The sequence below is a fragment of the Pseudonaja textilis genome, chromosome 3 (genome assembly GCF_049901715.1).
Source record: "Pseudonaja textilis isolate UNSWEBS1 chromosome 3, rPseTex1.2, whole genome shotgun sequence".
Taxonomy (NCBI): Eukaryota; Metazoa; Chordata; class Lepidosauria; order Squamata; family Elapidae; genus Pseudonaja; species Pseudonaja textilis.
This window is the reverse complement of record NC_141992.1, coordinates 48,220,926-48,235,099: the sequence shown is the minus strand read 5'-3', so window position 1 is coordinate 48,235,099 and position 14,174 is coordinate 48,220,926. Positions and strand designations below refer to the sequence as shown.

Here is a 14,174-nt window from a genome sequence, read left to right as displayed (position 1 = left end):
AGCTGTTTAAAGGTTTACTGCAGCAAACTTGGCATTGTCAGTTTGGTATTATTAGCTGTACCTTGCGACTTCAGTGACCCGGTTTGGAATACAGCAGCAAAGAGCAGGACAGCTGCTCCGTTGATCACATTGGATTGAGCACCAAAGTACTGTCTGAACAATTGTCAGTTTGAATCTCCCCTCTCCTTGCCATCCATGATCTGCCTCGTTAGGCTGTTAAGAAGAAACTTTCCCTGTTTCAGACTTTTCCCCTGGAAGCAGCAATTTCTTCAGTATTTCTGAGTAGTATGGACCAAATACCTGTCTGTTGTGATGAATCAAACTACCAAACCTCTGACCAATTTCCAGTACTTCTTCCTGAATCGGATTAAGGCCTTGCAGTAGATTCTTAGCATTTTGGCCACCAGGATACAAACAGTGTCTAAGAAAAGTCTGGATCCGTTGCTCTGTGGAAATTAAGATATTTGGAAATAGACTAGAGCAGCGGTCGCCAACTGGTGGGCCGTGAGAAAATTTTGGTGGGCCGCAGAGAAATCTCACCCCCAGAACACCTCCCAGAGCAATTATTCCAGGCTGCGCAAAAACACAAGGCTGCACTGCCCACATGGCCCGCAGGAACGCTCCCCACCCACTCACTCCTTACCAGGCAAACTTGCCTGCTAAAATTGCTATTTTTCCTTTTTCCGATCATCATCTGTTCTGCTGTGCCAGGAGATTTAGATTAGCTAGGAAGCAGGAAACGGTTGGATTTCTTGCTTTCTAGCTAGTCTTTAGAAAGTTTAGATCTTTGGCTCTGCCAAACCATCTTTAGGACTGAAGGTTTGCTTGCAAGCAAATTCAGTGCAGACTCACGGCAAGAAAATTTGAGAGACTGAGCTAGCTGACGGCAGATAGATAGATCACTGAATGATTCTGTGAGTAACTGAATCTGCCTGCTTTGCCTGATTTTGGATAAAAGTTGCTCTTTTTATAAAAAATTCAATATTTACATGCATGGTGTGTTGTGAGTTAATTTTGTGAGTTTGCTTGCAAGCAAATTTTATGTGACAGACTGAGCTAGCCAATGGCAGATAGATATATCTCTGAATGAATCTGTGATTCTTTGAGCAACTCAATCTGCCTGCTTTGCTTGATTTTCGGTAAAAGTTGCTCTTTTTTATAAAATAATTCAATATTTATATAAATATTTATAATATATACATACAAGCCATGCCTAGCCAGTCACAGACCACCAAGCCACACCCACAAATTAGGCCACGTCCACAGAACCAGTTAATGGTCCCTGGGATCAAAAATTATGAGTTTGGTGGTCCCTGAGGTCCAAAAGGTTGGGAACCCCTGGACTAGAGTGTTATAATTATAGCTGCACCATTTGGGGCCCTCATTGATTATTAACTGCAAAGTTATAAAGAAAAATTCAGGATAATATCAACTTTTTAAAGAGCCAAGATTGTAAAGTACACTAGTAGCAAAATAATTAAAATGTTTTTTTAATTATATTTTAACACTCAAAGTATTTAAATTCATCTGCTGACAGCTTGTGCATTTGATAACTGAAGATTTTTTTAGACATTCTATATCCCAAGCAGTACATTTGATTAACGCTAAGCAAAACAGAAATGTAAGGACTCCATTAGAAATAAAAGGTAAATTTATCTTGTTGCCAGGCGCTGTATAATGGACACATATTCTGCTATCTTACTGAGATTTTTACTAATTTACTAAAACATTGCTGCAATTTAACAATATTTAAATCAGAATTAAAAGTACTTCAATTAACCCATCCAAGCAGGGGAATAATTTGTAATATTGACAGAATTAAATACTTACTCTTCTCTGGGAATTTGTATTAAAACTGGCATTTAAACTGCTGCTTCTTGGAGAAATAAATGCAAAATTGTTTTCAAAGTATTTTGAGTATTCTAGAAACTTTCTTTTATACTAAATATTCTATATATTGAACCTATGTTTTGTGAATGGTATTCATGATTCAGAGTTTGGAATTGAAATTCATCATTTTTTATGCTCAAATAGACTTGCATCAAAGCAAACTTGAATAACTTACCAATTAGAACCCGTACAGCATTGTTTTTATCTCCAAGGTTCCTAAGTTGGCCTTTGAGTGAAGTAGCCTTATCAGTACTGAGTGCAGGGTAACCCAACTGATTAAATATGGCATCTACTTCCATGCATATTTGATTGCTGATATCCATTAAGGCATTTTCTGATCTAATCACGTAATAATAATAATAATAATAATAATAATAATAATAATAATAATAATAATAAGCATTTTAACTATATCAATTGAAACTTCAATGAAGAGATTCTTAATGTACGATAATGAAATCAGTTTGATATACTTTCTCAAACTAAATTTCTGACAAAACATGGAACAAGATTGGGCAACAATTAATTAGAATTAACATATTTATGTATATAATTTTCTTAATGGATGGTTCCAAAATTCAAATTGTTGCTTGTCCAATGAATGCAAATTAAGATACATCTTCATTACTCCCTAAAGACTGAAACATTGTACCAAAGTACTTATGGGATTGCTGCTGCCTACCACATTTGACCATCTGATGCATTCCTCCCCAAAGAACCTGCTAGAGTTCCACCTTTTGCAAGCCAGGAGGGACAGAGTCTTGAAAATGTTTCTGCTTTTTAACAGGAATGTCTACACTTTAGCATAGCCTTCCCTTCCAGAATTTCATCTGCCCTATACTTGTTTACTTTTATATATATTATTAACATATTTTTACAGAAAGTCTTTAATATATAAATTGGCATTATACATTACCATACTGTGTATCCTAGATTTCATATGTAGAGAACATTTTATTATTCTGAATTGATGAACATTGTACAGTAAACCTCAATTATAGCGGTGAATAATTAGAAAGTTACAATAAAGCACAGAGCATAACATAAGTGGTCAGGAGTAACACTTATCTTTTTTTAGTTATATAGTGAGTTTTGGTTTAATTTGTGTGCTTGCTTGTGGCTGTTTCTATCAACCCAATAGTGGGGGGGAAATCATTTTACACCAAGAATGCAGCAATCTTTATAAAGTTGATTGATTAGGGAAATAAATGTGGATTTACCCCAATCCAAAAAATTGTAGAATATCCATGGTTCTCAAATAATTGCAGAATACAATGTTAAAATGATACACTTATCTCTTTCCTGTTAACTTATCCTTGTCCTGTTAGTGGACAAGATTTAGGTAGGCAAGAAAGAAAGCAATAGATAATTGTCTTTTTTTTGAGCTTAGCATTGTATACCAGACCATTATGGTTTGTTCAGCAAGCTTTGGTTTAGTACCATATTGAATCCATAGTGTGGAGTGGATGTTGATCAATTCTATTCTTGTATATTGATTGCCTTGTTAACCAGCCTCACCTATCCTCCATAGAATATCATCAGATTTCAGCTCATTATAACCTGCAAAAGAGTGGGGTAGGAAATGTTCCTGTCTTTAGCAAATATTAAAATAGCTTGCCTTATATCAGGGAGACCTTCCAGAAGAGCTTTTATTACTCTTTTCAGCTTATTGCCACCTCCTGGTGAACTGAATAACTCATTTCCACATATATTGCTGCTCACTAATAAGACTGAAGCAATAATGACTAGCCGATTCACTTCTCCTTGTAGAGCATGCAAACGTGCTTTGTCCATCAACATAGTCTACAAAGAAAGAATATACATGATATCACAAAAAGCAGGGGCTGGAAGCAATCTTGATGATCACTGAATCCAAGCCCCTGTTCAGGGCAGGAGTCCAATTTTCAGCATCCCTTGACAGATGAACTTCTAGCATGTTTAAACACTTTTCAGCAAATAATTCATATTGGTTGCTGTGCTTTGAGCCTTCAAAAAAATGCAGGCCCCAGAACTGGACGTAGTGTATTCTAGCTACATGTGGTTTAACTAATTGAGAATTTATAGGGAACAATTTTGTTTTCTTATGTTGATGCTATATTTCTGTTTATGGAGCCTAGGATTGTTTTTGCTCTTTTAAAAACATTTTTTGAATAATTAAAAGTTTTTAAAGCTAATTCTTCCCTATTGGTTAAGATCAGATCTAGGAGAGCCAATACCCTATGGAAAATGAAAGACAACTGAAGAATTTTGAAAATTTGGACATTGGCTAAGTTTTTCCCCAATAGATATCCATATAGTTCTAGTTTTCCATTATGATTGTGTCCATTATGATTGCACCTCTCCTGAAAGTTTTATAATCTGGTCCCAAAGACAATATTTAGATCTTCTGTCAGGGTTGACTGTCTATAGCATGTTTCCACCATAGCTGGTTGTTCTTTCCCTTCCTATATATTCTTATCCAGTGCTCTTCATTGGACCATCATGCTGAAATTCCTGGATACCAGTGCATCTGTGAACTTCCCTCAACCATTCAGCTGTTGTGTGGACATTTCTAGCACATTAAGATTAGAGTTGTACTTTGCTGAATTAAGATTATGCTTCCTTAACTATTTTTTTTAATCTTTCCTGGTTTTAAGAAACAATTCTTTTAACACCACTTACCTCGGGATAGTGTTCTGTTCCAGGCTCCCAGTCCAGCAAATCCATATACGCTTGATTTAACACAGCAGTAGGACTATGAATAAATGAGACTTTTCCAGCAGACATGGGACAAGTGGAAACAGGTGGTCCATTAGTTCCAGAGGTGGATGAAGAAGGAAGCAAATCAGAATTTGATGCTTTGGTTATTGCCTTGCGTAGCCAGTCAGTTGTATAAGTTAAGCTGTCTGCAGTGATGGAAAATTTGGAAAAGAAACAGGGCTGTTTTTTTCCAGTAATTTCTCTTTCCTTATGTTTTGGATAGATGCTGATTTTTTTAATATATGAAGTGCACTCCATGAATGTTCACATATTAGTAATTTTAATTTCCAATTTGTGAAGTTATATTCTAAGCATTATATTTTGCCTATATTTTTAATTACTCAAGTTTAACAATTCAATTTATCCATTCATTTCTGATTTCAGAAAAACAAGCTTTTTCTGGCTATTCCTTATGAAATTATCTTCAGAACTACTGGAGTTTACCCAACTGACAGGAGCAAGAAATATACAACCCCCCAGTAGCCTAATGTAATTTGACAAGAGGATGTAATAGAAGATAGGACTCTAAATATTATGTTATGTATTTCTTAAAATGTTAATATACTTGTTGTATTTATCTGTGAGTAAATGTTGACAAGGGCCTATAGGGTTTGGCTCTGTGTTATTAGTTTACAAAAATGATCTAGCAAATGTGCATTGCTCTCTCTTTGATACCTGCCTGGTAGTTTGTTCAGGAGTTCCTGAAATTTTTTCCTTTCATATTGCACAGAGTGTTCCAAGAGATGGGGTCGAAGGCTTTGTATGGTAAAGTTGACCATATCCATTTTCATAAGGTTCAGAACTCGGAAGATCTCTCTGTCATAAATAACAAGAACAAAACCATTTTGCATTGTAATTAAGTCAATAAGGCTAATTTTAAATCAATATAGCTAATCCTAGCAATAAGGAATCAATCTTCAATTCTAAATTATAGATTATTAGATTATAAATTGTATCCTAAATTCTATAAGTTTATATCATAGATGGAGGTTCTCTGTAATGAAGCCAATTCATCTGGCATTCATATCCAAAGATAACTTCTGTTTCTTTCCTAAGAGCTGGCTAAAATGCTTTTCTTCTGTCATTGGGCTAAGAATAGAAAATGATGTTCCATCCTGCTGGTTCATGTATTTTCCTCTTATCAGACAAGCAAATTTTCTTTTTGTCTGTTGTATGGATAATGTTGGGAATAAGCCTTAAATTACTCTTTTAAGCCTCACTGCATATCACCCAATCCTCCTGGTGAAATGTAAACGTGAATCTGGCTCCAAATTTAGACCCTTGACTAGAACAAAATTCCATACCTTTGATTGGAGTTGAGCAGCTAATAAATTTAAATAAATTTAAAGCAGCCCACGTGAATCCTATATCCAACACAGATATATTTATTTCAGTAGCTAAAGTTGGGAACAAATTGTTTCTTTTTTCAGAGATATGCCAACGTAGGAAATAAAAAATTCAGGAGCCTAGGCCCCCAGCTATTGTAGCATATAGCACTATCATTAGTTCCTAATCCGTATCAATGCTTTGCTTTAGGAATAACAATAACAGACTGAAGCTTGATGTTTGTTTTACTTTCAGACTTTGCAAAAAGTCTAAATTGAACAAACAGGTATTTCTGTGCGTCTTTTCTTACTCCTAGAGATGAAAAATGGTGAACTGCAAGTTCTTTATAAAAATTAAAGTCATAGGAAAATGTTGCACTACAATAACAATGTATTGCATTCTACATTCTACAGTATAATTTTAATAAATAATGTATGATTCATACAGGATTGTATTTCCTCAAAACTCAAACCCACCTGAGCAAATGAACTGGGTCTGACATGATTCGCAGACTTTGAATTTCTTCATCTCTGATAGGTGCACAGAGCATTGCCATGGTGCCTAAGATATATGTAGTGAGGCTGGGAATATTCAAAGCTCCATGCTCAGCTTCTTGTTTTATCAATTCGATGTCTAGTGCTTCTTCAATCTGACTTTTTAAACGTGTTTGTCGTGGCAGAAGCAAAGCCAGCAGAGTCTATAAAACCAGAATGAAGGAATGAACATTTGTAAAAGTGAATGTTCAAATTGATTTAACTATTCAAACTCAATACAATATATTACTATAAAAGAAATATGATGGTTGAATGAATGGTACCATGCCTCTAAGATTGTAAATCACCAACAGATGGCAGTATTGGTATATTGATTTAGCTGCTTCATTTTAGTTGGCAGAAAATTGCCATGAGAAAAGGTTGTGTTGCTATTTTTGTGAAAAGGGACCCTACAATGAATACTGACTGATCAGATTGAATTTTAGATAGCTGAAGGAGTCTTTCCAATTGAAATTTATCACCAAGTGCAGGTTATTTGTTGGTATGTGTAGTTGAGAGCAGGGCCAAAAATTGTAAAGATGTGAATCAGGAAGAATTATTTATGTGATCAAGAATGAAGTGGACAACATATTACAGCAACAATTTTCACATAAGAAAGGTTGATGACCTAACTAAAGGCAGTCACCAAATCACTGAAAGGGAAACTTCTATCAAGCTTGGTATATAAGAATAACACGATCAAATTTTGATGTTCCTCATTTCATCCTTGAATTTTGTTGACTGCAAAGATAAAAGCTTTGAGTTGAAATTTGCCAGCAAAGGTTGTCACACTATGAGAATGAAGGTGCAGAATTTCACAGCATTGTTCAGCTGATGAAACATGGGCTCACCAAGAAACAAAGGATCAGTCCGGGGAATATTGCAAAAATTCAGCTAAAGAAAAAGAATCAAAACACAGGCTTCAGCGGGAAATTTCATGGTTATGGGGTGTGTGTGTGTGTTTGAGGTAAACTCATATCCATTTCTTTGAACTACCAGCTCAGAATGCTCTACTGCAACACTCAAAAATTTGAAACAACAATTCAGCAGGATTTGAAAACACAAGGAAGAATTTTTGCTGCACAAATGGTGCTCATACTCACAAGCCATCTAAAAAGTTTTGAAATTAGTTGGATCTCACTCTGTCCCCATCCACCATACATGATGCTATCTCAATCTATAGTGATGGATGATCTCACTAGTGGCTTCATGTAGATGTTAAACAGATATCATATCATGCCTTGCAAGGCCCCACAAAGTAGTGGACAAGGCCTGGACTTCTCGCTTCCTATCGACACCGAGAGTGGCAACAGAGGAAGAAAGTGAACCAGGACAACAAAGCCCCCCACTCCCAATCCCTTAAGCTGCACCAGAAAGATACCATGGTTGATGGTACTGAAGGCTGCCAAGAGGTCAAGTAGAGCAAGAATGGATACACTGCCCAGCTTCCACTAGGGATCATAAAGAAGCATGATCAATGCCATTTCCTTTCCATATCCAGGCCTGAAGCATGACTGGTAAAGGTCTAGATAATCCATTTTATCCAGAAACCTCTGGTGCTGCTGCACAACCATCTTCTCAACAACCTTCCCCAAAAGGGAAGATTGGAGACTGATAAAAAATTATCCAAGAGGGTGGAATCCAGCAATAACTTATTAAGAAGAGGGCGGACCATAGCATCCTTAAAATGCTACCCTCTGCAGCAGAGACACATTAATCACTGCCAAAATCCACCTGTATGTCGTTTCCCGGGAAGCTTTCACAAGCCAGGAAGGGCATGGATCTAAAAACAGCTGCTTGCTCTCATAGTCCCTAGGATCCTGTCCACTTCCTCAGGAATAGCAAGGTCAAACTGTGCCCAGATAATGGCAAGGACTTGCCCCAGGTGCTTCCACCAGACCAGCAACTACCCCAGCATCTAACTGGGAACAAAGCCAAAGGAGGGTACCATGTGACTTCCATCTTTTCTCAAAATTTAAAGAGTAAATTTGTGGGCATCTCTTTAACTCAAAAGAAGAGGTAGAAAAGATTGTCAGGGCCTGGTTGAAAAGACAAAGTATGAAGTTATTTTGTGACAACTTTAAGAAGTTTGTCAATCATTGGCAGAAGAATGAAGTGAATGATAGTGATTATTTGGAGAATAACGATCTTGTAACAAAATATTGTTTTATTTCAGTAATTATTTTCCTACTTAATTTTGATAGAGATATTTTAATTAGTGAAAGTTATGGAATTGAAGACATTACTTTTCATCTTGCATATAATAGTTTTAGATACAGTAATATTTTAAATAAGGAACCTATTTGAATTAATTTATTTTCAAGTTAATTTTACTTTCCCAGCAGGTTTCAATAAAGTGCCAAATAAATGTGGAAAAAAGATATCCTCAAAGCTTTGCAGCTGGAAAGAGACTGATACTAACTTCCATTGTTATTTTAGGCAAATGACCAGTCATAAAAATGTCCTGGTATAAAAGAAATATTTAAAAAAAACACCACTCGCATAGTTAACTCTTTTTGAAAAGTCCTATAATTCTGCTGCTGTCTTTGGTGAAGTGACAACACTAACTTCAAGCCTTTTAGGGGAGAAGATACAAGTGCTAAATTACAGGTAGTCCTTGTTTAACAATCACAAATGGTTCCAGTGAAATGGTTGCTAAGCTACATGGTCACTAAACAATGTGATTGAGAGATGCTGGAACAATTGCTGGATGCTGACATTTCATTCAGATAAAGTTACTCTGACTCCAAAGTACATTGTTATCAAGTACAGATTTTTTTTTGGGGGGGATATAGATCAATAAAATAATTTTTACTACTGTTTATTACTATTTACTATTATGGTATTTATGAACAATTGTTTTCCGAGGCAATTGCTAAAGAACATATGACTACAGTTGTTAAGCAAATCATGTGGTCGTTAAATGAATCTGACTTTCCCCACTGACTTGCTTGTTAGAAGTTGGCTGGGAAGATTGGAAATGGTGATCACATGACCCAGGAGTACTGCAACTGTCATAAACACAGTTGCCAAGCACCTGAATTTTGATCACTTGACTATGGAGATGCTAAAATGATCGTAAGTTTGAAAAGTAGTAATAAGTCACTTTTTTCAGTAACTTCAGTCACTAAATGAGTGGTTCTAAGTCGAGAACTACCTGTACCTGTAATAGTTTTTTATCACAAAAATCAATTTGTTAGATATGAATAATTCCCATTCCCCTTTATAATTTACTTCTTTGATTTCTTGAAGTAGCTTGACAGCGTGAGAATAGTCTGGTGGTACTTTGGAAAGCTGTTCTTTCAGATTATCCCAAAAAGCTTTGTGCACTGTTTCTTTCACTCTGCTTTCTAAACTGTAGTGAGATAAAAGTAGCTTCTATTAAACTGTAGTGAGATAAAAGTAGCTGCTGTTAATATTTTTTCTACCTACAATATTGTCTAAAGGCCAAGTTTCATATAATTTTTCATCTACTGATAAATATTCATTTTCAATCCAATCAATATTGTAAGGAAATACTAGATTTCAATAAATGATCCTATGAAATGTAAAGATTAGGTACAAGTAAAACATATTCTGGGAAATGTAACAGGAAATACCAGTTCAAATTTTCCTCCAGACACCATGAATACAGTATTCTGGGGAATACTATCTGGCTGTTTCAAAGAACTATCAGTCCTAAAAGATAATAAAAAGAAAATTATCTGTCCTAGAGGAATGCCAAACCACCATTCCAGATTGGTGTGGATTGAAAACAAATGGTGGAGCTCTCCCAAATATTCCATTCCCAGAATGGTAGAGTTTGCACATCCTTTAAATGGTTTGTTATTATATCTTGAGAAAGTGGGATGAGAGCTAACAATATGCTACACATGGTAACTGAGAGTGGTCCATAGAATTCATCTAGAGCTTTTTAAAAAAAATCAGTTCTCTGAATCATGCAAGTAAAAACAAAAATATATCGACACATAATCAGAACAATACAAAAATAATCTGTAACATGAATATTTAACTGTCAGTTTCAATTTTCCCACTTTGAATCTTTATAGTAAATGTCAACCTTCTGCCACTTAATCATAGCTTTACATCTTTTATTAAAATTATTTATGAAATCTATATGTAATTTTTCAGTCACCAAGTGTTCTGACTATGTCTTGGGTTTATGCAACTCAAGTAGCCAAACCCAGTCTAATAACATTACATTAACAAAAATAATTGCTTATTTGGCAATAAAATAATCTAGACAAGAGGCTAAATGAAAATCATATTCAACCATATTCACTAAGAATGACAAATAGCAGATTTCTTCCCCAACTACTATATGAAGACCTAGCTCTGTTGGGAATATTCTAAAGCTGGAAAAGGTAGAAAGAAAGGAAAGAAGAGGTCAACCACCTACAGGACTTAGTTACAGTGGTGATGAATGAACTGTTAGAAAACCTGAAAACCAAGTTTAAGATCATCATGGAGACAATCTATCTGTATGGCGTTAAGAGTTGACAACAACTTGATGGCACATCATCAATTAAAAAATATAGCTTTATGCAAAGTTAACTGAAAACTTTTGAGAACATGGAGAAAATAAAACCTACCTGTTTGGTGATAAATTCACTTCTTGCAGTTTAAAGTCATGGTTGACAACAATTTCATGGGCTATTGTCATTTTTGAGACTTCATTTGCTGTTTCCATGAGCTCTGAGATAGAATGAATTTGGGGAGAATTGGCTATATAAAAATAAAATAGAATGGTGCTTACTTGGCTCACCAAACAGGAATGTTTTTAAAGACGTACTATTTATAATTAAGCAAAGTATCTTTTTTGATACAAACTCTGCTCAACCTTTCTACTTCTAAACAAGCAAATAAAAGTTTTTTCTTTTCTGTGGTAGACTCTGAGGAATGATAATTATATAAGCATGAATTAAAATAGTCCAGTTTAAGAAATAATATAGGATGTTATTAGTAATTTCCAAGTATTTCTAATATTTATTTATTTATTTTGTTTGACAAGCATGTATGAGAAAACTACAAGTATGAACATAACATATAAACATATAAGTATAAACAGGTATAAGTATATATTTAATAAATGAGTACAAATAAATGGGAACAGTAGGACAGGGACAGTAGGCACACTGGTGCGCTTATGCACGTCCTCTTACAGACCTCTTAGGAATGGAATGAGTCCATGGTAGACAATTTAAGGTTAAAGTTTTGAGGGTTTGAGGATGTAACAACAGAGTCAGTTAGTGAGTTCCAGGCACTGACCACTCTTGCTGAATCACAATCATAAACCTTCTAGAAAGCCATTACAAAGTTCCCCAAAGAACAGCAAATTATATATGAATGTTGCTACCACTCAGAATTGATAGTACTTATCTAGAACCAAAGATCTGAGATCCAAGGATAGAACAAAAATATTGATTCAAAACCCAAAACTGGACAAAACCAAACATACAGATACTAGGGAATAGGACAATCTTTTCCTGAAAATTTTGAAAATTGCTAGAATTGGGGCAGATAAATTTAATATAAAGAAATTTTTTCAAATGAAATTATTTTAATACAGAATCGGTAAACTCTAAATCTAGTTTTATTTTTTACTACAACTTTTCACCTAATGAAAATATTAAAAAAATAATCATTTTACTATGTGCTTGGAGTTTGAAAGTTAAATAATCTGCACGCATACCACTTTCTGAAAAATTGCACAAAAATTAAAACTCTCTCAAGACCTTTTATTTCATTGAACTATTAAATTAAAGTGCCTGAATTTTGCTGCACCAGTTTTTATCTTGGAATTCTATGCATTCTAATCCAGATTTATTAAAGCACGATTTGTACCACTAATTATGAATTTGAAACAATTTCAGGGGGAGGGGAACGGGATGGACATGCTATTTTGCTGTAAATATTAATATTTGATTTTTCTAGCATTCAGTTCAAATTATACATACAAGATGGGATGTTAGGAGGACAGAGTTTTGGAATGTCTCCACCCTGGGTTTCTTCATGCTCCCTCGGTTTTCTGGAACTACAACCTGTGGTTTGAGTGTCATTGCAGTCATTTGAAGTATTCTCTTTAGGATTAGGCATCTTGTTTCTAATAGAAGACACAGATTTGAAAATGACATGGACTACCACATCAGTTTTTAAAGACCATGAAAAAATTATTCTTCTGTACTGTGGGCAGATTACAGAAATTAGCAGAAAAAGATTTCTTTAGAAAAGAAATGGCCATCATTCAGATAGCCTTCAACTTACAACAGTTCATTTAGTGACTGCTCAAAGTAAGAACAGCACTGAAAAAAAATGACCATTTTTTTTTTCAAACTTCTGCAGCATCCGCATGGTCATGTGATCAAAATTCAGCTGCTTGGCAACTGACTCATATTTATGACGGTTGCCATAGCCTGGGGTTATGTGATCGCTTTTTGCAACCTTCTGACAAGCCAAGTCAATGGGGAAGCCAGATTGACTTAACAACCGTGCTAAGTCAACCATTGTGATGATTCAGGTAACAATTGTAGAAAGAAAGGCCGAAAAAGGGGACAAAATTGACTTAACTGTCTCACTGAGCGGCCTAAATTTTGGGCTCAATTGTGGTTGTTAAGTCAAGGACTACTGGTATTCTTTTCTCAGACAAATGACTATTGTGAACTTCTTATGGCAAATATTGAATCATCAGTGTGAAACCTGGCATGGTGTCCCAGTGGCCTTGGCACCAAACAGGATCAGCACTCAATCTTTTTTTTAAAAAAAAGAAAAAACAAGGCAAGAGGCATACACCATTGTGCAAAGCACAGACTCCAAGGTGACTCCATCTTTGAAGAACACCTCTGAGTGGGAAGGCAACCTGAGTTTTCCCTTCAAACGTTTTGTGCTCCAATACTCCCTTCTCCCCCCTTGGCCAGCTCTCGGACAATGCCTGGCGCCCTGAGGCGACGAAGACGAAAGAGAGCCTGGGCAAGCCAGGAGGAGCGCCCGTTAGAGGAGAAACCAAACAGGCAGAGGGGTGTCCCTTCTCCCTCACCTTCCTCGGGGACAGCAGGGAAAGACGAGGCAGGGGCGGGCGGCGGTGATCAGAGGAGAGGGGGGGGCAGCGCGGCCAGATTTTCTCGGCCGACCCTAAACAGCCAGCAAAGCTTTCAGGACGGCCGTTGGGGCCGAAGCTATTCCAACGGAATAGAACCAACTACCTGCCCGCTAAGGGGGGGGGGGGAGGTTTGCGTCCCTTTGAGAATCAAGTGAAAGTGATACGCGCTAACGGTTTTTTCACGACAATAAGAATACAGCAGTAGCGTTTGTTTTCCATCTTCAGACGAAAGGCGAGGTCGATAAATTTTCTTCTCCCGCGTTTGAATTTATCGGGAGGGCCCCTCCTTTTCTTTTTATAGAAGAAGGGTCATTCATGTCTCGTGAACAACGCGGAGGACCGAACGAAACGCCACAGAAATGGGAAGCAGCTCATAATTCCAGAGAACCTAAAAAGAGTTTCAGTGAGGTGAAATACTTATCGGATGTTATCACAGTGCCATAGCTACTCTACTTGTTACTCTACACAAACACATATTTTGTGAAAAATCAGTGTTTTGTTATAGAGTACTCGGAGCCCCCCCCCCTCTTTCATCCCCCAGTGAGATGCTCCAAGAACGGCCTGGGAATCGCAATTGGAATATCCATGGG

At 36.3% G+C, this 14,174-nt stretch overlaps 1 protein-coding gene across 1 annotated transcript; it reads right to left on the bottom strand.

Moving 5' to 3' along the window:
- Positions 1-118: 118 nt before the first annotated feature.
- TCP11 (t-complex 11) lies at positions 119-12,599 on the bottom strand. The gene is made up of 9 exons (XM_026719987.2): positions 12,446-12,599; positions 11,081-11,213; positions 9,723-9,843; positions 6,432-6,652; positions 5,305-5,445; positions 4,552-4,771; positions 3,509-3,693; positions 2,066-2,229; positions 119-446 (listed from the first exon to the last, which is right to left on the bottom strand). The coding sequence occupies exons 1-9, from the start codon at positions 12,582-12,584 to the stop codon at positions 217-219; spliced, it is 1,554 nt and encodes a 517-aa protein (XP_026575772.2). The 5' UTR covers positions 12,585-12,599; the 3' UTR covers positions 119-216.
- Between the last annotated feature and the right edge of the window lie 1,575 nt (positions 12,600-14,174).

Excerpts from the sequence above, each read along its gene's own strand:
- TCP11 (XM_026719987.2), bottom strand. The coding sequence starts at position 12,584 with ATGCCTAATCCTAAAGAGAATACTTCAAATGACTGCAATGACACTCAA. Across the intron at positions 6,653-9,722 it reads TACTTCAAGAAATCAAAGAA|ACTCTGCTGGCTTTGCTTCT; the intron begins GTAAATTATAAA and ends CTGGTTTTATAG. Across the intron at positions 447-2,065 it reads TGCTGTACGGGTTCTAATTG|AGCAACGGATCCAGACTTTT; the intron begins GTAAGTTATTCA and ends TAATTTCCACAG.